General features: G+C 46.4%; 3 protein-coding genes across 5 annotated transcripts; 1 reads left to right on the forward strand and 2 right to left on the reverse strand.

The window, feature by feature from the left end:
- Positions 1–1,099: 1,099 nt before the first annotated feature.
- MRPS34 (mitochondrial ribosomal protein S34) lies at positions 1,100–3,910 on the reverse strand. The gene is made up of 4 exons (XM_075285593.1): positions 3,702–3,910; positions 2,449–2,652; positions 1,804–1,846; positions 1,100–1,674 (listed from the first exon to the last, which is right to left on the reverse strand). Exons 1-4 carry the CDS (start codon positions 3,813–3,815, stop codon positions 1,388–1,390), a joined length of 648 nt encoding a protein of 215 aa, XP_075141694.1. The 5' UTR covers positions 3,816–3,910; the 3' UTR covers positions 1,100–1,387.
- Positions 3,911–4,179: 269 nt separating this feature from the next.
- On the forward strand, positions 4,180–12,341 carry EME2 (essential meiotic structure-specific endonuclease subunit 2). The gene is made up of 9 exons (XM_075285673.1): positions 4,180–4,361; positions 5,514–6,119; positions 6,650–6,786; positions 6,979–7,071; positions 7,779–7,891; positions 8,583–8,682; positions 8,826–8,941; positions 10,109–10,298; positions 11,994–12,341. Exons 2-9 carry the CDS (start codon positions 5,603–5,605, stop codon positions 12,228–12,230), a joined length of 1,503 nt encoding a protein of 500 aa, XP_075141774.1. The 5' UTR covers positions 4,180–4,361; positions 5,514–5,602; the 3' UTR covers positions 12,231–12,341.
- Positions 12,342–14,126: 1,785 nt separating this feature from the next.
- Positions 14,127–25,351, reverse strand: SPSB3 (splA/ryanodine receptor domain and SOCS box containing 3). 3 transcript variants are annotated; one of them, XM_075283784.1, is made up of 8 exons: positions 25,263–25,333; positions 23,396–23,539; positions 20,827–20,973; positions 19,697–19,871; positions 19,425–19,612; positions 18,741–18,843; positions 17,559–17,684; positions 14,127–16,220 (listed from the first exon to the last, which is right to left on the reverse strand). In XM_075283784.1, exons 3-8 carry the CDS (start codon positions 20,827–20,829, stop codon positions 15,859–15,861), a joined length of 957 nt encoding a protein of 318 aa, XP_075139885.1. In that variant the 5' UTR covers positions 20,830–20,973; positions 23,396–23,539; positions 25,263–25,333; the 3' UTR covers positions 14,127–15,858. The 3 variants fall into 3 exon arrangements, with proteins under 3 accessions (XP_075139885.1, XP_075139883.1, XP_075139884.1); XM_075283782.1 differs by lacking the exon at positions 20,827–20,973 and having other exon boundaries at positions 25,267–25,351; XM_075283783.1 differs by lacking the exon at positions 20,827–20,973.
- Between the last annotated feature and the right edge of the window lie 139 nt (positions 25,352–25,490).

Consider the following 25,490-nt stretch of genomic DNA (forward strand, 5'->3'; position numbering starts at 1 on the left):
GCTGGTTCTGAATCAAATCTTTACTGCGAATAGCGATAGTATTCGAACGAGTACGAGTATTTCAAATACTGTAGTATTCTATCGAATACTACTCGCTCATCTCTAGTGGAAAAGTCTTCCAGGTAATGATGGAAAGATTGTCTCCTGTCGTTCTGGAATAAGTGCTTGTATACAACTCCTGTATCATATGGGTGTAGCCATGAATGGTGTTCAGTGTTACACCAATATATTTACATCACTCTCCTTTAAATCAATGGACCTGATTTCCCACCAAGTCATAAACGAAGACGAAATTGTAGAGGTTGGTTGTGTCATCCATTAAAGTAATTGAATCTTAATAGACATCCGGCACCGTGGACCAGAACATGCAGGCACAGGTTAAACAAGAGACATCCATATATCAAGGCTATAGTCACTCGACAGATGGCGTGCAGCATTATTAATTTCAGTGTCAGTGAATGGGGCTATTCACATGACCATTGTCAAGGACCGTCAAAATGTAGGTCCTAATTTTGTCCATTTTCACAGTATATGGGGTAGCCATGAAGATGGGTGTCCATTGGGCGCAAGGCTGCTTTTGCACCTCCTTCGTGTGAATCTAGTCTTCCATCCTGCAATAATGTTAATAACTTAGCAGAGCTTTAAAGATTGAATTTCTCCCATAAGAAGTGAATGTACTAACCTGGTAAGTTGCAATGCAAAGGAGCAGATCATGCAAGTAAGCAGGGGGTGTCAGGAAACTATAACCCAGATGAGGGATCTCAGAGGCCCTACTTGAGGTCCTATTTGACTGCAAATTTTCAGGAATGAACACACTTTCCCTACAAATGGCACCGGGGTGCTGCAGCTCTGTGCTTATTATTTTAATAGGAGCAAAGCTGCTTACCGCCATGCCCAGTGCATTAGCTTTTGACGCCAGAAGGCAGCTGATTCAGCCAACTGTGCGGGGTCTGAGCATTGGACCACCACTCGTCAGATGATCATCTATGCTATGGAAAGGGTTGTCAATATGAAAAAACAGCTGCAAGTAAAAAAAAAAAAAAAAACTCTTTAAGGGCAATGAATGTGTTAAATAAATGATCAAACATTTCTTGAGGTGTAAATGGAGTTTATTACAGTTCAGTAAGTAGGAATGGTTCTGCGCTTCAACCAATGGCGGCCTCTGTGTCTGCCAAGGACCGCCAGTGCTGTTAAAATGGCGTCATTCCTCTTCATGGGATGCAGCAGGCCTAGCTGACACAAACGCAAGGTACAACTAAATCTAGAGGGTTTTATAGATCAGTCTATGGCTCTTCACTTGTGATCTAGACATACAATACCATACCGCTGCTGCAGTGCCAGGCTCATGGTGCCATGAATGTTCAGGATCTGAAGATGGCCGAGTCTATCATACAGGTGTCCCCAACCTGGCCTGTCTCTCCTCTTCAAACTTGGCTCTGGAGTAGATGCGTTTCCTCTGAAGATCCAGCACAGGTTCAGTAATTGGTTTTCCTTCCTTCTGCATCTGGGCCAACATCATGGCCCTTAAGAGAGGTGGGTATGGCACAGAGGTCACAGTTTCTGGCTCTGGCACCGGTGTGAACGTCTTAAAGTCTTCTTCACTGTGGCGGGGTACAACTCGCCAGTCGTGGTACATGACTTTACTTATCTCGGTCTCCTCAGACTCTTCTTTACCTGGTTGGAGGAATGACGGGAAAGGTCAGCACCAGAGAGCAGAATACACTACAGTGGTGCACAGCTATAGATATCCTCAGTCTAACAAGACGCTGCAAGATGCAGAAATTTATTACATGCACCACTTACCTCTAAAGGTTAAATAACCCCAGGCCTGACCGTGGTCCATATTCTAGAGGAGAAAAAAATCCAAATTAATTTACATTCAGTTATAAAACAACCCGAGCAATTTACAGCCATGACGAGGAGGAACTTACTGAAGACCCGTCAATTAGTGATATAATGGAGGCGGTATAAATGCATACACAGCGCGCGCCCCATGGGCTGGATAGGACTTACACCTACTAATGAAAATTATATAATTCTGTGGATTAAAGGGATTATCCAGCACCACACGTGCCTTTGATATTGATGACCTACTCACAGAATAGGTTACTAGTTCAGGGTCAGGCATCGGATCCCCACGCTGATCCAGCTGCCTCCAAGTTCCAGAAGGATCTCTGTTCCCATCTACGTGACTATGGGCTGAGCTGCAATACCCCAGTCATCTACTCCTACGCACCATCCACTGTAAAGCAGAGGCACCCTACTCCCTACATCACAGATTCTGCCTCCTGCAGGCGGCTGGATTAGCAGATCAATGCAGGGTCCGGGTGTCAGAGCCCAATAACCAGACACTGATGACCTTCCTGAACAGGTCATCAGTACCCAACGCAAATAGGGACCTGGATAACGCCTTTCATTTCCAATGTTGGAGAACAAGATAGTACTGACCTCTGCTGAGTAGTCCACTTTGACCTTTGTAATAGTCCAGTAACAGGGCTCACTATATTCCTCCAGCCACGATTTCCTTGTCACCATTCGTCCCACTCCGAACGCTCTTAGACCAGACAACAGGGTGAACAGTCTCTTCTCGTTCTTTACATCCTCCCAAGCGAGAACTGGCAGACGCTTCCCAGTGAAGGGTCGAGTCATGGTCTGATGGAAAAAAATATGAAACAGTTCCATTGTCAGATGTTACAGCCGATCATATACATTAATAGTATACAGACAGGTCTTTGGTGCTCCCGGGACATGTGCAACTCTGCAATGAAGTTGTGGAAGTAAACCTCGACTCCTGGTGTCGGGCACATGCACTCGAAAGTCAGTGTATACTGTATACTACACCTGTGCTGACACCAGCTGTCAGGAGACTATGATATAGGGAGATTTGGGACATAAATCCCTGGTCCTTGAGGATCTGTTGATGTTTAGCGCTGCTGGACCAGCCACAAGAAAGAAAAAAAATCCTTTGTGATAATCCTACAAAAAGATTTCCTACACCAATTCACTTTAATGGGCGCTAATGAAGGGTCCGCATCTCATATCAATGAAGGAATGGCTGGTGGCTTTGTCTGTGGCAGATCTCTGGTCTGCTCTCCTGCCACGTAATCACTCTGATTCACTGTTTGTTAGAAGTCTGCATTGTCTGTCCCTCAGTTATTCCTCCTGGAAATGTATAACTAAACAGACAAACGGGTGTCAGTCAATGTCACAATGTATAGAAACATACCGCCACCTGACATGTCCACATTGCCAGGAGGAATAACTGAGGAGCGGCACAACCCAGACTCCAGAATTCTTATTTCGTGGGGGATTTAAGCAGTGAAGGCAGTTTCACGAGAGGTGATGGCTCCTCTTTGAGACTCAATGCGCTATAATAGCCTGCCGGCTGACTGCGACGTCACATGACGTTCCCACTATGCGCGCGGATACACGTAGGTCATGTGATTTCACGCCAGCTCTGCGCTTTTTCATCCCCGCACCCCATGGTTAAGGCGACATGAGCAGCTTTGGGCACAATCACTGAAATGAATGTAAGGTGTTGCAGCAGATACAAGACTGTGAGACTTCATGCTTTTCTATGGCAGCCATTGCTCCTGTATAGCTTTATACTGGGGCATCCCATTCTAGAATACCCCCAGACTGTCTGTATAGCGCCACCTGCAGGCGCACTCTATACCAGTCTCTGTATAAGGCAGAGTCACCTGGTAATCCAGGGCATAGCGCTGCGAGTCCCGGGGTCGGTTCTTCAGCTCCCGGTACGCCCGGATCTTCCGGGCCATCTCCGCAATCAGCCCCAACTTCTTTTTCCTCGCCATGATCCTGCTCTGTGACCCGCACACACAGCACGTGAGGGTGACCCCAGAAACTATGACAACGTCGCGATCCGATGACGTAGCGGAGCTGTCAACTAGAGATCGCTTGGTCCGCGCATTCACTTTTTTTTTTTTTTTAAATCAACTTTATTTACAATGCATTTCATTCGGTTTGAATTCGTCATACATCCCTGAATTTTCTTTCTTTGTTCCAACCTGAAGCATCAGCTCACATGTATAGGATAAAATAATAAAGGATGAGAGAAAAAAAAGCAAAACAGCAACTGTGCCCGAAATAAAAATGGACGCCGACAGCTGTTCCACGTGACGTGTACTGACTTGTCACGTGATAATGTGGTGAAGGCTGATGGACAGTGTAGGAGGATAAGGAATGAACATGTCTGTATGAAGGAGCCATTTTACTGGAGCCACCCAGAGCTCTGGTCTAAAGGGGACCAATCTGCACCCCTTCCTTAGGATGATGGGTGTTGTGCAAGAAGGGGAAGGAGCAGAGCTGAAGTGGTGGCTGTGTGTAGGAGATGTCATGGTGTAAGTCACTGCTAAGTAATTGCTGTGTAATCTGGAATAATCTGGGGCTATATGGTGACTGTGGCGGCAACAGGCTTTTGCACATCCAAAGATTGCCTTGTTGTCATACAAGATCACATCTGGTGTATGGGAATGGGGTCGTAAAAGAGTCCTTGAGGAATCAATCCATGCTTCATTTGTCTGTGCTTACTGCAACCTTACAATTGCAATGCAACCCAATCCACTTATGTTGGTTGCAATGTTGTATGGCGTCACGATGATCTGTGAGTGTGAGAATGCTGTCTTAAAGGGGCTCTATCATTGGGAAGAGTCATCTTTAACCAAGCACATACTTGCATTGCAAAGTCACTGTCAAGCCTTGTACTTAAAGGCATGCTTGGACTCGCACAAGGGTGAACTGGTGAATCTCTATGCTGAGAGAAGCTACAGTGGTCCTGCAATGTAATGTCACCACTGCAGCTGCTTTGTACATAAACAGCAGCAGAGGTGACGATGACCCAGAGGACGTGGTGCAGGCAAGTATATGTGCATTTCTATTTTCTACACCTTCCCTGCTGCCTGCATTCAAATTTCTGATCCTGGACAACTGATGGTCCAACTTTAGAAAAACATGGCTGGGGATGAGCGCTTGTATGGCAGCTAATGACTCCCTTACAAAGCAATGATCCCTGTGCTTTGAGTCCATTGTATGAGAAAATACACATAGAAGAGGGGGATTCCACCTGTTACCTCCATGTGCACTAATGGCAGACAAATATTATGAGATATTCCTATCTATCTATCTATCTATCTATCTATCTATCTATCTATCTCCTATCTATCTATTTCCTATCTATCTATCTATCTATCGATCTGTCTCCTATCTATCTATCTATCTATCTATCTATCTATCTATCTATCTATCTATCTATCTATCTCCTATCTATCAATCTGTCTCCTATCTATCTATCTCCTATCTATCGAATCTGTCTCCTATCTATCTGTATATCTATCTCCTATCTATCTATCTATCTATCTATCTATCTCCTATCTATCTATCTATCTATCTATCTATCTATCTATCTCCTATCTATCTGTATATCTATCTCCTATCTATCTAGCTATCTGCCATATATATTGCCATATAATATCATATTTTTCTTATTCTCTCAGTGTCTCCGTCTTCTAATAAGCTCAGACCTGATGGACACAATTAATGGGGAAAAAAAAGTAAATCAGATTGATTCAAATCAAGATTTGTAATGGAGACTGGACAGGACAAAGGACCTATTTCACGGTCCCCAAAGAAACTAATGAAAAGGGCCAAAACCTGGGAGATATCTGACTCCGAGACTGAGGAAGAGTCTACTACTGTTGATAAGGATGACAACAAGTCTACTGACTTATCAAGTAACCAAGAAAGTCTTCAAGAAGAACCAGAAGGCTATAAGGTATCTCAAGATGAACCTCTTGATCTAAAGTCAGAAGCTCATCCCACCCCTGAGGTCCATCCATCTACGTTATCTGTGCTTCTACCTGGTTCCACTGCTCCCAGTCCAAATAAAAGAACGAGGAGAAAGAAAAACCCTGAAGAACTGGAAGCTGATAGGATACGGGCAGAGGAACGGAGGAAGGAAAAAGAGGCCAAGAAGCAGGAGAGAGAGCGAATTCGGAATCAGGAGAAGGAGGAAAAGGAGAAGCGAAAAGAGTCTGCGCTGGCACTGAAGCTCCTGAGACCCGATCAATGTGGGAAGTACATGACGGTTCAGCTTGATGCAGGTAGGACATGCTGTGACACTGTGTGACCCATGGAGGAAAACCAGTGCAGACGTGATGTGGAGATGTGGTGCAGAAACCAGTCCGGTCTGGTCTGCTTTTTGTTGGATTCTAATTTTCCCACCATAGGCATAGATGTTATGGCATACAGTTAAAATCTGAGACCCAACCCTTAGAACAGGGGTAGGGAACCTTCGGCGCTCCAGCTGCTGTGAAACTACAACTCCCATCATGCTCCATTTACTTCCATGGGAGTTCCAAGAACAGCAGAGCAAGTAGGCATGCTGGGAGTTGTAGTTTTACAACAGCTGGAGAGCCGTACATTCCCTACCCCTGGCTTAGAATATGTCCATAAGGTGGAAAGTGACCAGGAATTCGAGTCACACTTCCATTACAAATTCCTCTCCACTTTCTGGCTATCTGGTTTTCCTTTGCAGGTTGATGTACATGCTGCAAATATACCTAATAAGTCTCAATGGGGCAGATCAAGACCTGAATCTATAGGGTACCCTTCACTCTTCTGTTTTCTACAGGTCTCCTTCAAGATGCTGGATGTGAAGATCTGCTGGAATCCTTGAGAACGGCCGGTTATAACTACTCTATAGAGCCGCACTTGGTTTCCTATAGTTTCACTTGGAGGAGAGAGATGCCGGGAGACTGGACATGTATAGTAAGATGAGTGTCCTGCAAAGGAGGCAGTTACTCATAGCAGCCGATCCTATTCAAGATCCTATTTTTAAGAAGCTCTTTGATTGGTTTCTGTGTGTTTCTATGACCTACTTTAGTGCCAGTTTTCATAGATCGCCACCTTTGGCCGGTGTCTGTGCTGTTCTCATGCTTTGCTCCCTGTGTTGTTTTGCAGGAGGGCCTGGAACTTTGCAGAGGAGAAGAAGATGAAATGCTGATACTGGTGGAGCCGAAAGATTTTCTCAGGAGTGTTCGCTGCTTTGTTCAGGTAAGCCTGGGATGAGTGAGAACTGTATGGAGAGATTTTTCATCTGGATTGTACTCGACCCTAAACTGTGAATTGTATTAGGTCTGTAAATAAATAAAAAAAATGTCATTATTCATTGACGGTAAGTCAAGATCTTGGACAAAAACTTTAATAACTTTCTCATATATAGCAATTTACCTTGTTTTACACAAAACTAGATAACCTGTTTAAATGAATTGTACAGGACTGGAGAAAATGGCTGCTTTCTTCTAAAAACTATGCCATACCTGCCCATGTGTTGCCTGGAATTGCAATTCAGGTCAATTGAGGTAAATGGAGATGAGCTGCAATACCTTGCACAGCCTGTAGACAGATGGGGCACTGCCATGTTTCTCTCATCCTGTACAACGACTGCAAGCTTACACGTCATGGTATAATGGCGACATTACTACAACACATCAGCAACCTCAGTGTTTTCCTATGACGGAAATATTTGCAAGCAGCTTGCCCGTAGGGATTGGAAAACACCATGGAGTCCTAGTCTAAATGGGATTCCTGGGCAATTTCAGGTAGTTTTTAGTAAATTTCTGTCTTTCAGTCAGTGGGTTTAGGGTTGTGGGAAAGCTGAGTGACTTCCCGTGCAGTATCGGTAATGGTGGCTCCAGTGTCGCAGCTTCTTGAGAAACAGACGTAGCTAAAGACTCAAAGATTTGGGTAAAATTTTGCAGGCACCGGTCACCTCCAGCAATATCGAGGCCTCGGGGTCTGTGTTTAGATTTGCCAAAAAATACCCTGATAAGAAGATCACGTTGGTTACTGTGGGACTCCGGGATTATCGCAGGTCAGTAATATAATCTCCTATATCCTTTGCAGGAACTGTCATACCTTGGCGTATGTTCACATGGAGGAGTTACGAGAGGATTGTGAGGTGGTCTTCCAAAAAAGGCGTAAACTGCTTCCCATTATTTTGAGTGAGGGCAGTGACGGATGCTCCATTGTGGCGTCCTGCTTGACCTTGCTATGGAAACAGCCGCTTGAGGCCTCGCGCTTCATTAGCCCCATTGTGTATGAGGTTAATCACGCGTGCAAATCGGCGCCAAAATCCCGAAGTTCAGCCTTGGCCTTCTGCTGCAGGTTCCAAAGGACTGCTTTTTGGAGAGGATTTTCAGTCATCAAATTCCTGTCCATTTTCTCAGCACGCTTATTATTTAGCCTTGCGGTTCTTTTGGCTTCCTCTGAGTCCTGCAGTTACCTCAGTAGAAGACGCCATGTCATATCTATATGTTACTTACCGCCTTCATACAAGGTCTTCATGGCAATATTTCTCTTGGTACAGACTCCCCCAGTAGTGCAGCCTCAGGCTTTGGGCCTGTATCGCCATGTCAGCATAAGATGTATTACCACATATTATAAAGAGGTTTTCATACCTTCAATATGTAACGTGATTTGTGATCCATATTTTCTGCTTGACGTCTAGTAACATGCTGATAAACGTTTAGACTATTTCATAAGACGTTTCTTTGCACTTCAAGATACCAAAGGTTATCTCACAAAATGGAGAGACATTCGCTGGAGGCCAAGGCTAAGCAGGACATGGAAGACGGTGGGGTGACTTGGCAGCAGATAGATGAGGTGAGATGACACATCCCGTAATGGCCAAATAAGTATTGGAGAGTTACATTTCTTCTCTAGGCCATAACACCTGTTAGACTGGGACTCTAGACTCTATAATGGATGGTTAATCTTATACTTTACCCCTTTATGCGGGTGCCCAGGCCCTTGTGTTTCTACAGCTCTATTACAACATGGAGGTGTTAAACCTGGACACATGGAAGCAGCTCGGGCAGCATGTCTGTGCCATGACAAAGAGCATAGCTCAGCGCCCATTCCGGTGAGTTTAAGGAGAATCTGTGTATTGTGAACTATTACGGAACTAGTTATTTTTGCGGATGTCGCAGGACATAGTTGGGGGGGGATTTATGAAGAATTTCGCTTTCAGTATTAGTCTTCAAATTCATATGGCGCACCCTCTGCCTTGTGCCTTGGGTGACATCTACGCATACATTTGCAGCATCAGTTTCTGGTATAAATGATAATAAATCTGGCAGGCCTCAACTCCTACACACCCGGATTATGCTTATTTTTTGGGAGAGTTGAGTTGATGGTGCAAAAACGTCAGTGGCAAGGACTGAAGTGTAAAAAGTCACAAACCCAAGGTTGGCAATTTTATTCTATACCAGAAGACTGGTGTAGAATAATAAGACATTTCCCCCAGTAAGTCCAGGCTCAGCCGATAACTTCTGCCACAGATCTCGACATTCACAGTGACTCTGCATCACTATCTGCATTTGTCACATCCATGTGCTGAAGAAGTGGCCATGGTGGTAAATCAGTTCCATTTCTGCAACAGAATGAGACTGGTGTTTGTAGTGAAAATCGACAGCATGCACTTTTTTTTCCCATGTGAATGGGGTTTGTAACTTGTTTTGCACATGTATATGGTACTGGAAATTAAGGCTGATTTCTGTTACAAGATTCACAAAATAAACACTGCACTTCTGAACTTGGGCTACGTTCACATCTGGACCGGAGTCTTGTTGAAAACTCTACCGCAGAAACCGCCAAAAATCAGCGGTTTCAGTATAAAAAGAGCGGACACCCGGTGGACTCCATTATAGTCAATGGGGTCCCCTTGTAACTATTGTTTTAGTGGTCTGGCCCTCTGTCATTCAGGTCCCTGGCAGACCCCAATGATGAAGAGCCCAGCGCAGATGTGAACTTAGCCTAACCTTAAGGCCAGGGACATGCCTTGATCCTTGAATTGGATCTTTATAGCACTGTGTATTATGGATGTATTACCCAGACCTCCTACGGTTCATCAGAGCAGGAAGCACATTGAGAGCTCCAGGTTTTGCCTCAAAATAGTGGTACAAAAAAAGTACCCATAATATGGTCCTTTAAGAAATTACCGCCTGCAGAGTTTTAGAGACGATGGTGTTCGCAGACGGACATTGCTCTTTTTAGTTTTAGTATATCCCGTCTTAATTTTTCTCTGCAGGAGACACTGGGACGCTCAGTCGTACTCATTCTGCACCTCAGCAGGGAGCTGGAAAGGCTGGGGTCCTCGAGGATCGCTGACGGGCTTACCTCTGGTTTGGAGAAGGCAAATTCAACAGCTGAATAGAGTTAGTCCAGCCATGGCTGCAGCCATAACCGAGGCCTATCCCTCACCACAGCTCCTCATACAGGTTAGATCCCTGGGTAACTGTATACATAACTGAGGCCTATCCCTCACCACAGCTCCTCATACAGGTTAGATCCCTGGGTAACTGTATACATAACCGAGGCCTATCCTGCACCACAGCTCCTCATACAGGTCAGATCCCTGGGTAACTGTATACATAACTGAGGCCTATCCTGCACCACAGCTCCTCATACAGGTTAGAGCCCTGGGTAACTGTATACATAACTGAGGCCTATCCTGCACCACAGCTCCTCATACAGGTTAGAGCCCTGGGTAACTGTATACATAACTGAGGCCTATCCTGCACCACAGCTCCTCATACAGGTTAGATCCCTGGGTAACTGTATACATAACTGAGGCCTATCCTGCACCACAGCTCCTCATACAGGTTAGAGCCCTGGGTAACTGTATACATAACTGAGGCCTATCCTGCACCACAGCTCCTCATACAGGTTAGAGCCCTGGGTAACTGTATACATAACCGAGGCCTATCCCTCACCACAGCTCCTCATACAGGTTAGAGCCCTGGGTAACTGTATACATAACTGAGGCTTATCCTTCACCACAGCTCCTCATACAGGTTAGATCCCTGGGTAACTGTATATATAACCGAGGCCTATCCTTCACCACAGCTCATTCAGGTTAGATCCCTGGGTAACTGTATACATAACCGAGGCCTATCCTGCACCACAGCTCCTCATATAGGTCAGATCCCTGGGTAACTGCATACATAACTGAGGCCTATCCTGCACCACAGCTCCTCATACAGGTTAGATCCCTGGGTAACTGTATATATAACCGAGGCCTATCCTGCACCACAGCTCCTCATACAGGTTAGATCCCTGGGTAACTGTATACATAACTGAGGCTTATCCCTCACCACAGCTCCTCATACAGGTTAGATCCCTGGGTAACTGTATATATAACCGAGGCCTATCCTGCACCACAGCTCCTCATACAGGTTAGATCCCTGGGTAACTGTATACATAACCGAGGCCTATCCTGCACCACAGCTGCTCTTGCAGGTTAGATCCCTGGTAACTGTATACATAACTGAGGCCTATCCTGCACCACAGCTGCTCATACAGGTCAGATCCCTGGGTAACTGTATACATAACCGAGGCCTATCCTGCACCACAGCTCCTCATACAGGTCAGATCCCTGGGTAACTGCATACATAACCAAGGCCTATCCCTCACCACAGCTCCTCATACAGGTCAGATCCCTGGGTAACTGTATACATAACCGAGGCCTATCCTGCACCACAGCTGCTCATACAGGTCAGATCCCTGGGTAACTGTATACATAACTGAGGCCTATCCTGCACCACAGCTCCTCATACAGGTCAGATCCCTGGGTAACTGCATACATAACCAAGGCCTATCCCTCACCACAGCTCCTCATACAGGTCAGATCCCTGGGTAACTGCATACATAACCAAGGCCTGTCCCTCACCACAGCTCCTCATACAGGTCAGATCCCTGGGTAACTGCATACATAACCGAGGCCTATCCTGAACCACAGCTCCTCGTACAGGTCAGATCCCTGGGTAACTGTATTGCATGCAGTGGAATTCTATGACTATGGCAGGGGGTGCACACATGGTGCAACAGCTAAGATAGCAGCCTCCTAATCTCATTGACCATGTATTGGTGTCTTGGATCACCCATGCCTCCATTCTCACCCTGTCCCTCTCCAGGCTTATGCGGCTTGCAATACCGAAAGGGAGAAACTCTCTCTTCTGTCTGACCTGAGGGTGCCACGTAAAACAGGTGCCACAGAAGAAGGTGATGACTTGGATGATGATATTAGCAGCGCCCAAGGAGATGATCCCACTGCGGGGAGAGAGCGACGCATCGGTCCAGACTTATCCAGGCGGGTCTGGCTATTTATGACGGCTACAAATCCTGAGCTGGTTTTGGATCTGAACTCATAGGAGGGGTGGGGGGCTGAAATAGGGGTTGTCGTTTGTTCTTGGTACACTTGACCCTTAATAACATGGAGATGATGACATTCATCTCCTTATGTACAAGACCATTTCTATCTGGTGCTGAAAAATAAAGATGTAATTTATGTAATCGCTGTTAGTTCATTACATGAAAAATTAGCCGTAAGGATTCATGGACACGTCCGGGTGTGCCATCCAAGGATGTGTTCCATTTTGAACACATTGAAAGCCATCATAGAGGTGAGCGCTTAATGGAATGCACTCGGATATCACTCCAGGTGTCATCCAACTGCATTCCGCTGCAAAATCGGCCCTAATATATACACCTTGTCATGTGCATGGGGTCTCAGGGTAAGTTCACACGGGTGCAGTGCACCGGCATCTAGTCCTGCACTCTGCTCTGGATTAGGCTCAAATGAATGGGCCTAGTCGGGAGTGTCTTCAGGTGAATCTGCCTGAAAGAATGAGCATGTTGCTTCTTTTACCAGGAACCGGAACAAACGGCTCCCGGATAAAAAAAAAACAGACCAGCTTCCATTGATTTCAATGGGAGCCGTCTTTTTGGTCAGGATTTTGAGGCAGATATGGCCTCAAAACCCTGACCAAAAAGACGGCTCCCATTGAAATCAATGGGAGCCACGCAGGAGCCTTTTCCGGGAGCCGTTTCTTCCGGCTCCCGGAAAAAAAGAAGCGAGGTGTTCATTCTTCAGGCCGAGTTGCCTCGCGATTTGGCCTGAAGACACAACCTCTTCCGGACTAGGCCCATTCATTGAGTTCTGCAACACGTTTTATGGATCAGAACCTGAGGCAGCCTCCGCCTCAGGTTCTGATCCAAAAAACTTTGTGTGAACTAAGCCTTAGGTTAAGTTCCCACAACATGGTAATGTATTGGCAGGGAACGTGCTCGTTGGTTTTTGACCATAAAGCAGTCCCTGTCATGAAGTAATGACCTTTCCTCCAGTGCCCCTGACTAAGCTTTCTGTTGCTGAAAAGTCACATTATAAGCTTTTAAAACCTTTGGCAAATTTGCCTTCACTAGACACGGGGGCGGGGAGCAGCTTAATCTAATCATGGAGTCATTGTGATGATTCCCACCCTGTGCAGAGCGACTGGCATGTCCCTCACTGTCCGACCTCCGTCGGATCCCCGACCTATCTGCCAGCCTCAAAGGGTATGATGATGACATGACCAGATTATACATACAGAAACGCTGGTGGTTTCTGTATCGTTATAATAGAGAGAGAGAGAGAAAGTCGGCATAGGAAAACTGCTGAATTCTTGTGATGCTTTTCTGCAGTTTGTTTGTTTCGGGGCCTTAGCAGAAAGTGGTTTTCTGAGCAAAGTGCTACGAATAAAGAAAAAACCAACCATTGTGTTGTCTGATACTCCCGTTATGCTGATAGTCTGTAGCCTTGGAGAATAGGTTCTAGAACAGGGCTCAGCAACCTTTTGCAAATCCAGTTGCAAAACTACCACTCCCGGCTGCTCCATTCACTTCTATGGGACTTCCAAGAACATCAGAGCAAGATGGGAGTTGTAGTTTCCTAACGGCTGACTCCTGTGCTAGATGCAATGTATACACTAAACCATAGGGGATTACTGTTACTTATACACTCTCAGTCTTATCTAGCGCTGGGTTGGAGCAGAACATCAGGTTTCTTGGTTTGGTATGCTTTACTTGTGTCGTGCACAGGTTCCTTGAGACCCTGCAGTAAGAAATTGGGTCTTTGAAAATTTTTAAGACCCCAACATTTTTCATGTTGCCCCCTCTCCCCACTGAAAGCACACTCAAGAGCCAAGCATGCATGTGTATGGACGTAAAGATGTCAGCTGAAAGAGCATGCGACCAACAACTGTCCTTAGGCCGGATACGACTCAAAGATATAAAGCAATCCAAGTTCTATTTCATACAGCGACTTTCATTGATACATAGGTGGTAAATAGGAAGCCTACATGAGAATCTAGCCGTAACATATGAAGCAGACTACACCACAACCCAAACCCATCCAACTCATAGTGTCCAAATGGAGAAGAAGACCGAAATCAAGAAAACCTCTGTAAATATGATGTTGGTGGGGGGAGGACAGCAGTCAGCACAATGAACAGTTATTCTGATACAGTATATGGGGGGGGGGGGGGGGGCGGGGCTCTACCGTTCCTGGCTGAGACCGATTCATTGCCACAATGGTCTCCTTGTAATGATGTAGGCTATTCCTATAGTAACCCGTCGATGTAGCCGTAACATCAACCAACGGTTTTATGAGCGGTGGGGGCTGCAGAGTCAGACCCTCAAACAATCTGCACGGGTGGGATCCAGGCGTTAGGTCCAAGGAATGGTCATTCAATGACGCAAGAATAGAATCGGATTCTCGGTATCGTCTGTATTAGCAAAAGCACAAGTTGCTTTACAGATCTTATTAGGCTCCGTTCCCACGGAGTAACGCGCCGCTCATTCTGATGCGTAAACATGTGTCAGAGCGAGGCGCTTCAAAACAGATCCCATTGACTTCAATGGGTGCCGGCTTATGTGCGCTACACATTGAAATCAATGGGAGGCTTTGTAATCCGGCACCCATTGAAGTCAATGGAATCTGTTTTGAAGCGCCTCGCTCTGACACGTGTTGACGTGTCAGAATGAGCGGCGCGTTACTCAGTGGGAACGGAGCCATTTAAAGTGCTGGTAGATAACAGATGTCCTCATAAGGATGCAGATCTTAAAGAAGACCTATCGCCACCTCTACCAATTCATTTATTAACAGCGGACGCCCCAATGATTCTAGCGCAGATTGAATTTTTTCTCTACCCCTCACCGTTCCTGAGCAACAAGAGCAGTTAGTTTTGCTGCCTGATGTGCTATTTTGTCTCTATACTGTCATCTGGGCGGGGTCAGGCAGGGGGGTGGGATTCAGAGCTCCAATCAGAGGCAGCCTATGTCAGAGCTCACAATCATACCCCTTGCTTACTCCTGCCTCACACCGCCCTCGTGACAGTACAGAGCCTAAATCGTATATTAGGTACCAAAACTAACTGCACTGACTGCTCAGGAATGGTGGGGGCTACAGAAAAAAATCCATCTGTGCTGGTATCGGTGGAGCAGACTATGGAGGTGGTGAAAAGTCCTCTTTAAAGACCAAGAGATCCAATTCCACTCTTGTCCACGGATCCATTAGTGCAGTATTCGCTTGAACAGTAATGATCTGCAATACCAGATACCACCAATGTACATGAGTGGTGCTGGTTCTAGGTTAAAAAAAAAAACAAAAAAAACACAACTAAAAAACTCCCCTCCCCTCCTCCCCAATCCCAGGAAACCCTTTAAAATGCATGCCTTATAGTCATTTGAAGGTCAGATTTTAGCGCCCCACCTAAGGCAGATAGACAGTCGGGCCGAACCGAAAACCAGGCGTCGGCTGTCTTAATCTAGCACCATCATTCTGAGATTTCATGGTCACATGACATGAGGCGAGTGCAGCTCCAGTTTCCATTGCTCTTTTACGATCAATGTTCCACTTGGAGGTCATTTCATTTTTTTGTTTTCTGTCCTTGTAAAAGTTCACAGTGGGATGTTATGGCAGAAGGTGGGCACCGCGATGGCACCGCTGGCCTGTAGCTGCTGTTACACCCTGCGGCATCGTTTCCGCTGACATTCCTCTGCTCCCGATGGGCAGCTGCTGTCTGAGTCGCTCCCGCAGCAGGCGGCGGCTGCAGTGTCACTTTTGCGCTGTCTGGAGGGGCTGATTCCCATTTGTAGGACCCAGCCTAACTTGTTACTCAGCACTTGTTTGAGACCTGGAGGGAGGGGTAAGGCCTCCAGAGAGTCCACAGTGTCCGGAAGCAGCTGACGTAAGCGGGCGCAACACAGGTACTGGAGGGAGGTGCGGCAGCAGGACGAGCGGATGACTTTCATACTGCTCTTCGCCGCGGTGGAACAAACCATTGGGAATAACTTCTTATTCCTCAGCTGAGTGGCTGCTACACCTGGAAGGTAAAGAAGAACATATGAGGTGACCACACTATTTCATCACCAAGGTGCCCTAAGTATTCCACTATTTACTAATTTGCCCTTTTTGGTGGTCATGTCTACCCTCCATTCCCGCCCTTATCAATCACATTTGGGTTGCATGGCTTTTTCTGGTCTAAGGCAAGGATTGGTATCACTACTTTCTATTAAAGTGGCATTCCCATGTCATAAAGTCACGGTAAGTTCACACAGGGTTTTTTGAACCGGAATCTGGAGGCCGCCTCAGGTACAGGTCCAAAATACGGGTAGCTGCACCTGGATGCCAGTGCAGTGCACTCCGCTCCGAGTTAGGCCTAAATGAATGGGCCTAGTCAAGATTCGCCTCACGGCATCCGCCTGAAAGAATGAGCATCCTGGAAAAAAGAACTGACCGGCTCCCAATGATTTCAATGGGAGCCGTCTTTTTGGTCAGGATTTTGAGGGGGATACGGCCTCAAAATCCTGACCAAGAAACCCTTAGAGCCCCTTCACACGGCGTAAGCGCGCCGCTCATTTAGGCACGTATACATGTGTCCGAGCGCGGTGCTTCAAAACAGAGTCCATTGATTTCAATGGGAAGCGCGCGTATATCGGCATATACCTTACGCCGTGTGAAGGGGCCCTTACAGATATTGCTAGGATATGCCATCACTCTATTAATCTGTGGTGGTCTCTGAAACCCCCGCCGACCCTGAGCCTATTGGGGCCATGCTGCAGTTCTCTGCACAACAGATGGCCGGGGAGTCGTTGTGCAGGGGAAAAAAAAAAAAATACAAAAAACCATCAAAACTAAAGCCCCATGTAGAAAGACACAGCAAAAAAAAAAAAAAAAAGCGTGGCAGAAACGCATTCTATCTTTTCACTACAGCATCTTGCATTGCCCTCTTGCAAACTTTCTGCACCTATATGGAAAACTTCTGTGTTTCCGTAGGTATAATTGACTTGCTGTGCTTTCCAAAAACACAGGTTTTTTTTGTTTGTTTTTTTTTAAATGCAGCTTTTCCACTGCAGATTTTTTTTCTGCAATATGTGGATGGGATTAGCCAGATTCCTCTCCACTTTGCAGGTTCACACTCGCATCGGCCTATCCATTGTTCTTCTCCGTCGGAGGACCTGAACAACAGACAGGGCGCCTGCTACAACAGTGGTCGCCTACGGAAGATGATGGATCCCAGTAACTATGATGAGATTGTTCAGGCGTCCGGTCATAAGGAACTCGGACTTTTTTCCATCTTGTGATTTTGGACGGTCACTGTGACGGAGTCTCTGAACGGAGACTTCAACACAGATGTGCATGTAGCCGGACTCTTACTTACCAATGCACTTCCTGTTCTTGTAGAAAGTCAGGACTCCGTGCCAGGTATCCAAGTGCACTCCGATAATTGAACCTTGGCCAAAGCGCGAGGAGAAGTTACTTTTGTCACCTTTGTGTTGGAGTAAGCCTAAAAGAGAAGAACGATTAATAGTATCACAGGCAGCTAATGAATGGCCAACCGTTTCATTCATGGGTTACATAGTAGATGAGGTTGGATAAAGACATCAGTCCATCAAGTCCAACCTATAACCCTACAATCCCTACAGTGGATGACAAGAGTCGGCAGATTGAGAGCCCCAGCTTGTGAGCGTCTTTCCCAAGGAGCCCTGTCTATATCCTGGGTGTCAGACTTTAGCAATCTAATGTCGAGGGTCTACGTTAACAATAGGTCCTCAATATCACAGTCCTGGAAAACCTATCTAAAGACATTGTTTTTTTTTTTTTAAGTTTTATGTTAAACATATATTAAAAAATCTACATAAAGAATCTCTCCATGTTATTATCTAAATAAAAAAAATTTAAAAAAATTCGTAACAATCCTGCAGTTCTGACTTTCTCCACTAGACAATATAATTTGTTCAGATTGTTTCTGTAGAAGATTTCTTTGCAGCAGTTCTCACATATCAGCATGCTGATGGTCACGGCTGGAAATTTCAACAAATTATATTGCCTAGTGGACAAAGTCAGAACTGCAGGATTGTTACGAATTTTTTTAAAATGGCTATTGACGACGTATCCCTAGAATAGACCATGTATATAAATATAAAACGCTGAATCCATCAGTCACAAGAGGATTTCACAATGTCCTCTGCCCAGGTGACAGAGCAGGCCTAGAAAACTCTCCCATACAAGTGAATAGTGCCTGCCCCAGTCTATTGTGTACGGACCAAGGTCTTTCTACAGAAAACAAGGACGTCACAAAAAGTTGCAATTTTTATTAAAATTCTGGTATATTCATTTGGAAAATTAAAAACTACCGTACCGTAAAACGCTGCGATTTTTACCGTGGCGTTTCCGCCGTGGCTAAATCGCGGCGTTTCTGGCCAGTGGGGCCCCCGGCCTAAAAGGGAAAAGTCTGCAGAGGAAAAACGCTGCAGAAAAAAAATATGATGAGGTCTGTCGTGGTCTTTTCTTCAGTGTTTTTTGGCTGCGGCTCACTACTTAGTGTAACCAGTGCTATTACCTGTGTATGAGAGACCCCAACTCTCAGAGTCTTTCCCCAGCAAACTGCAGAAGGTGTGCCGGTACTTGTCCAGGTTTACATCTGATGTTCCAATGCCAACCATCTGGGGAAAAAAAATGGATTCTAAGAGTTCATGTACAAAGGTTTCATCTTCTAGGACAGGAGTAGGGAACGTACGGCTCTCCAGCTGTTGCAAAACTACAACTCCCAGCATGCAGACTTGCTGTGCTGTTCTTGGAACTCCCATGGAAGTGAATGGAGCATGCTGGGAGTTGTAGTTTCACAGCAGCTGGAGAGCTGAAGGTTCCCTACCCCTGGTCTAGGACATCATGCAGTTACATTAAATACAAGTGCAACATTTTCAAACCCTGACATATTCTACCCAAACCAAAGGGTTGTTTTTTTTTGTTTTTTTTTTATAGCCTTTATTTGGTGAATAGGATCCCTGGAACAATTTACCATAAACTGCAAGTGGTGTGAAGACTATGTAAATTGTGATGTATTCATGAGGATGGGACCACCCACCTCTCCACCCACCCTGCAGCTATTGTATAGTCCGACACATTCTTTTCCAGATGTTCTTTGCAACAGTTTGTTATATAACACAATACAGGTTTTTATGAGTAAACATATGAGTTTTGGTAAAAAGGCCTACAGTCTATAAGATGTGAGCTGAGTACATACCATGTCTGTGCCGTAGACAGGCGACGTCATCTTAATCTCCCAGAAGTGCTGACCTTCAGAGAGAACCTTGTTGCCTCGAATGGCAGCCGTGCCGCAGCTGTACTCCATATGGAAGTTGACTTTCCGGTTGTCGCAGCTCAGTACTGTAGCGGTGGATTTACTGCAGTCGTCCCATACCCAGTCAAAATCTGCAAAGTGAAAAAAAATAATAATATGTGAACACTGGCCATTGGCTTCCATTGCAGAGCAGTGTAGACCTTGTGATATCTTACAGTCGTCCTCCTCTCCGCACTGGCAGTTCTTTATCTGATGGAAGGTATGCAGGTTAGACAAGAAGACTTCATTCTGGCTCTCGCAGCTACAGTACGATTCACCCGTCACGGGCACGGCGCTGGGAACGGAGGGCGATACGTGGAGGAGCTCAATCTCAGAGTCGCTGTTGCTGTGCTGTAAGACACGAGACATTACATTATAGAGAGTGCCAACATGTTCGTAGGTGTATCAGCATGTGAGGGCTGTTTCCTTCAATGCCACAGACTTTTGTCTGAGTGCCTGGCTGCCATGATTTGGTTTTGTGGCTGGGGGAGCTGCGGTGCCTGTTCTAGTGATTGGCGGGGGTCCCCTATAAGTGTAGTATGGACAGATGACAAAGGTTTCTGGTTGGACAAATAAAGCTTAGCAGTGCCTTCCCTGCATTACTGATATATAAGCAGGTCCCAGGTGTCCTGATGGTTACCTGTGCCGAGTGCAGCTCAGATGGCCAGAAATCTCATGATGATACTCCAACTCTGCTCTACTCTATGGACCTGCAGCCGGAGTACAGGGGGGATTGGTGATGTTGCATAGAGGGGGCAGCACACAGATTTCTGGAACCCCACTGTGCTCTACAAAATGTGAACACCATGACTCTGGGGACATGCTTAAATGTTAGTAATAAAGATTATCGAGTGCAGCAGGTAAGCCCTCGCTCACATCAGCATTTCGATTTCGTCCGGGGGAGTCAGCATGAGCACCCCTGAACGGAATACCAAACGCAAGTGCAAGTGCTGGTGCAGTAAAAGCACACGGACCCCATAGACTATAATGGGGTCCATGTGCTTACCGCCAGATCTCCGCAGGGATCTTGCAGACAGGAAAGTTGTTCACTATCTACTTTCCTGTCTGTATGATTTGTGCGTGCAGCCGTGGCAAGCACACGGACCCCATTATAGTCTATGGGGTCCATGTGCTTTTACAGCACAGCGCTTGCTATTGCGTTTGTATTCCGTTCGGACTCCCCTGGATGAAATCCAAACGCTGATGTGAATGAGGGCTAACACTAGTAAGTTACGGTATATTGTCCCCAGGCAACCCCAATGACTATGGTATATTACAAATCTCTACAACTTTCTCATAGACTCACCATTTTCCAGATCTGATCTCTGCTTGCTTGCACAGGACACTCGTAATATCCAGAAGCCTCTACAGACCCGATCCTGAGATTTTGTTTCAGTTGTAATCCTTTGTCAGCTAAACAGCTTGGTCTCTAGTCTGATAGTGTCCTCATGCGCTGATACATTGCAACAAACAGGAGACAAGACTTGTAAAGGATTTGGATACTGATGGCCTCTCCTTAGGTGTTCTAGTATGGGAGGGGATTGTTCTTTTCCTAGGTTAGCTCCTCACATTCCTAGTAGCTGTGTTTGGGGCAATCAATCCTTGACGTAAACCCTACACACCTATGGATCCAGGCACAGCCACCCTGTGGTCCCAGTATCCGAGCGGCCTGTAAACACACCCTGTATACCGCGTGACCAATCCCAGCACATACAGGTAATGTTGTTATCTGGCTTCTCCAATCATAGATGGGTGCAGGTCAGTTTCTAAAACAAAGGCCACATGGAGACTAAACTCCCATAATCCTCCACTTGCTCCACATTAGACCAGTAGGGGGTCATTAGCACACACAAGGGCCATTAACCCTTTACAAACACAAATAGATTCAGCATGGCATACAATATGATACGGATAAAGAGACAGAAACTCTTTTAAACCTTGTTTGTCGCACATATAATAGGACTGTAATATGTATTGTGATGCTCACACTGGGCATTACTCTGTATTATGGGCCCCTTAGGCAGTAACTCTTTTAAACAGGTTATACTGGTTACTCCAGCTTGCCCCTTCCTATGCTAGGAGATCAGTGGTAACGGATTTACACATGTATAACCCGTCTCACCATCTCTTGTGCCTGCCCCAGAGACACCAGTATATTTTACCATTTGATCTCTAAAGGCATCCTGTAGCCTCTGGATCCAAACCTTAGCAGCAGATCCTTTCTGCCCCATATGTTGCAGGGTGTGGGCTCCAAAGATCTGACTTGCTTTTTCCAGGACATTCAACAGATGCTCGATTAAAATCTGGGGAACTTGGAGACCAGGACTCTACCTTAAACGGTTCGTCATATTCCGTGAACCATTCCTGCAATGTGGCAGGGGTATTATCCTGCTGAAAGAGGTGACTGCCATTAAGAGGCGCTATTGTGAGGGGAGTACTTGGTCTATACAATCTTTAGGTAGGTGGTAGGGTAAGTTCACACGGGATTTTTGGATCGGAACTCCACCTCAGGTTCCGATCCAAAAATGGGTAGCCGCGATCGAATGCCGGTGCACTGCACTAGTATCCAGCCTCGCGCTCCGTTCTGGATTAGGCCCAATGAATGGAGTGTCTTCAGGCCGAATCGTGAGGCGAAACGGCCTGAAGAATGAGCACCTCTCTTTTTTTTTCGGGAGCTGGAACAAGCCAAACACCTGAAAGGCTCCCATTGATTTCAATGGGAGCCGTCTTTTTGGTCAGGACCCAAAATCCTGACCAAAAATCTCTGTGTGAACTTACCCGTACATGTCCCGCTAATGCAGAACATTCGTCAGACATCACACTGCCACCACTAACTTGTCTTCTTCCCATAGTGCATCTTGGTGCCATCTCTTCCACAGCTGAGCAATGAATATGGAAAAGGAAGCAAGATTCATCCCAATAGCCCACCTTCTGCATATTGTAAGGACTATTGCTGGTGGACAGGGGACAGCATGGACACGCCCGATACCCTCTGTGAGCTGATACCTTTCTATCTTTAATAGCAAGTTGTGCTACAAATAGTTTTCCAGTCGGACTGGACCGGACAGCTAGATGAGGATAGGCCATTTTTTTATTTTTTTTTAAAGGAAGGCACTTGGATCACACAGATGTCGTCCGAGAGCCTTGTGTCATGCATTCATTTTTATGGGAGGGTTCTGTCCTAGGTTACTGCGGTTCAGCCCCCATTCATTTGGGTCTAAGCTGAGCGGCACCAACCAGGGACCCTGCTGATAGGATACTGAGGACCAGATCTAAGTCATCAATATCAAAAGCCTGGAAAACCCCTTTAAGGCTAAGGCCTTTTCCAGCCCGTGGGGCCCCGGCCTAAGGCCAGGACCCGCAGCATGTCACTTATACCCACTGAAACACTGGTGTTTTCCATATAAGTATAATTGAAGTAGAAAGTCCACAGAGGAAAAGTGACGTAGGAAAAACCGCAATGTGTTTCCACTGTGTTTTTTCCCAATGCGCTTTATGGCTGCAGCTCGCTACGTGGGGCCTTAGCCTAAGTCTGCACTCATTTGCAGGTCCTAGATCAGGGTTAGGGAACCTTCGGCTCTCCAGCTGCTGTGAAACTACAACTCCCAGCATGCTCCATTCACTTCCATGGGAGTTTTAAGAAGAGCAGAGCAAGTATGCATGCTTGGAGATGGAGAGCCAAAGATTCCCTACCCCTGTTCTAGATACAGACCAGAAGATTTGTAAGTGACTGACAGCAAGCAGAGATCCTGAAAATGTTGAAAAAGTAACACAAAGTGTATGAGAAAGCGGCAGAGCCTATTAGTACACAATGACAAATAACCTCATGTTACACGGTGGACAATTCAGAACACACACATAGGTCGGCGCATTACCTGTCCATCAGAGTCATAGCCCCAGGCTTCATCCCCCGCTGGCAGAGCTGGTGCCCGAGTGTCCTGGTCTCTGCGTACCCCGCTCAGTACGAAGCGCCAGGCGCGGCTACTGCGTGGTCGTCGAGCCATATTACGCATGGATGACTGTAAGATTCCAAAACGACACCCACAACTGTTTAGTGCACAATCTCGCCACTTACAGACAAGATGGATATCGCTGTCGGTGCCAGTTAGCAGCCCCTAAAGTTTATATTTCCTGACTCTTTCTTGAAATCCACCTCTGTCGCCTGACGCCAAGAAACAACTGACTGTATATTAAAGGGCTATTCCCACATTATAAAGGGATGACATATTACTAGGATAGGCTATCAGTTTAGGATCAGTCCTAATCTATGAATGAAGGGTCACGGCACCGATATAATGACCCTCCGGAACTGCAGCCTGCTCCACCAGGGGCAAACTGAGAAGGGGGTCACAGCACTCTCTAGTCCCTTTCCTGTGTCAGTGATATTATGCTAATCAGTCAATGGGGAAATACACTAGATTTTCAGCGCCATGCTTGGTTTTAGTGAACCGACCTCTTTAACCAGCTGATCAGTGAGTGTCCCAGGTATTGGCCCCCACCACTCATATACGGAGGACATATCCTAAGGACAGGGACTCACAATGTATATCCCGGAAAAGCCTTTATACGTGGCAGGTGCATCTGGCTCAATGTGACGCTTATCCACCACAGGTAATTAGAGAGCGCCATCTAGTGGCCAAATGGAAAACTGCAGATATTTACCTGCTTTAGCCTAATAAACAGACCAAATCCATCCGTAGACATGTGACTTTGTACACAGCTAGCCCTAGATTGTGTCTGCACAGCACAGCCTGGAGATTCTTTGGTCCAGGGCACCTCAGCGGGCACAAGTGCCACGTTACCTATGACTATACCATAGATTATTCTCCAGCTCCATCTGTAACACAATGGTGCCCCATGAATAGCAGCACGAGGTGAGGTCTGGTTCACATCTAGCTGTTCTGTGCCAGCCAATGTGATAGTGGACTGCAGCACTGACCTGGGCAGGGGTCACATGACTTAGTCTGGCGAATGTAAAGGGCTAGAGACAGTCACAGCGAGGCTACAGGTCATAGACTTGTGAGCTGTTCAATGTGCATTGGGTTTGAAGTGCAATAAGTGGCTGCTAGCCACCACTGGCGCCGCTTATCTCAGCCAAACAAGGAATCGACTGGTTAAAATCTTTCCTTTTGCATTCTTGTTTATCGCCACGGAAAATAAGAGCACAGAATACCTTGGCGGTGTCGTGCCAAAGGCCGCTAAGCCCCTATTTTAGGCTAGTAGCCACGTAGTGAGCCCCTGCCGATCCTGAGAGCTCACTATCAAGGCATGCTGGGAGTTGTAGTTTGTCTTGTGTCTTGTCTTGTCTGGTAGAGTCTGCTGAGAGTTGTAGTCCATCTCCGTCAGCCACTTCTGAGTATGGCGGAGAATATAAACGCCAAGGTCGCTCTTTCGTAAAGTTGTAGGACTGCGGGTTTGTCAAGGCAACTACGAAAATGACTGCAACGTGTACGAAAAGCAAAAAGTGGCGCGATGGAAGGCGTCATGTGACTTACAAGGGACGCTATAGGGCTAGTGCCAGGGAATGGGCTAGGGGTCACTAGTGATGGTGCCAGCCCCGGTGTACAACACCCGGAAACCCCATATCCCTATAACAACCCCCCCTGGCTATTCCTATCTGTCACCTAGGCTCAGACAGCTGTCATCTCATGGCCCCCCCTCAGCTCTACCTGTGCCGCCCCCTCCTCCACACACTTTGCCCCCTCACCAAACACCACGAAATCCCCCCTGCCCGTTACCTACCTACCTGCCTTCCTGCCCGGACCCACAGCCGCACAGACGTCAACAATAACCCCTGAACTACCTCTGCCCCGCCAGCCAGCAGCAGCGCTCTATTGGTCGGCCTGCACCGTCAATCATCCTATACTCTCCCCTTATTGGTTAAAGCTTCTGTCTGTCAACGCAAAAAGGCGGGACTTACTGTCTGAATCTTGAAGCTGATTGGTAGACTCCTTTAAGCCCTTTTACAGC

Source organism: Leptodactylus fuscus, chromosome 8, assembly GCF_031893055.1.
Source record: "Leptodactylus fuscus isolate aLepFus1 chromosome 8, aLepFus1.hap2, whole genome shotgun sequence".
Lineage (NCBI taxonomy): Eukaryota > Metazoa > Chordata > Amphibia > Anura > Leptodactylidae > Leptodactylus > Leptodactylus fuscus.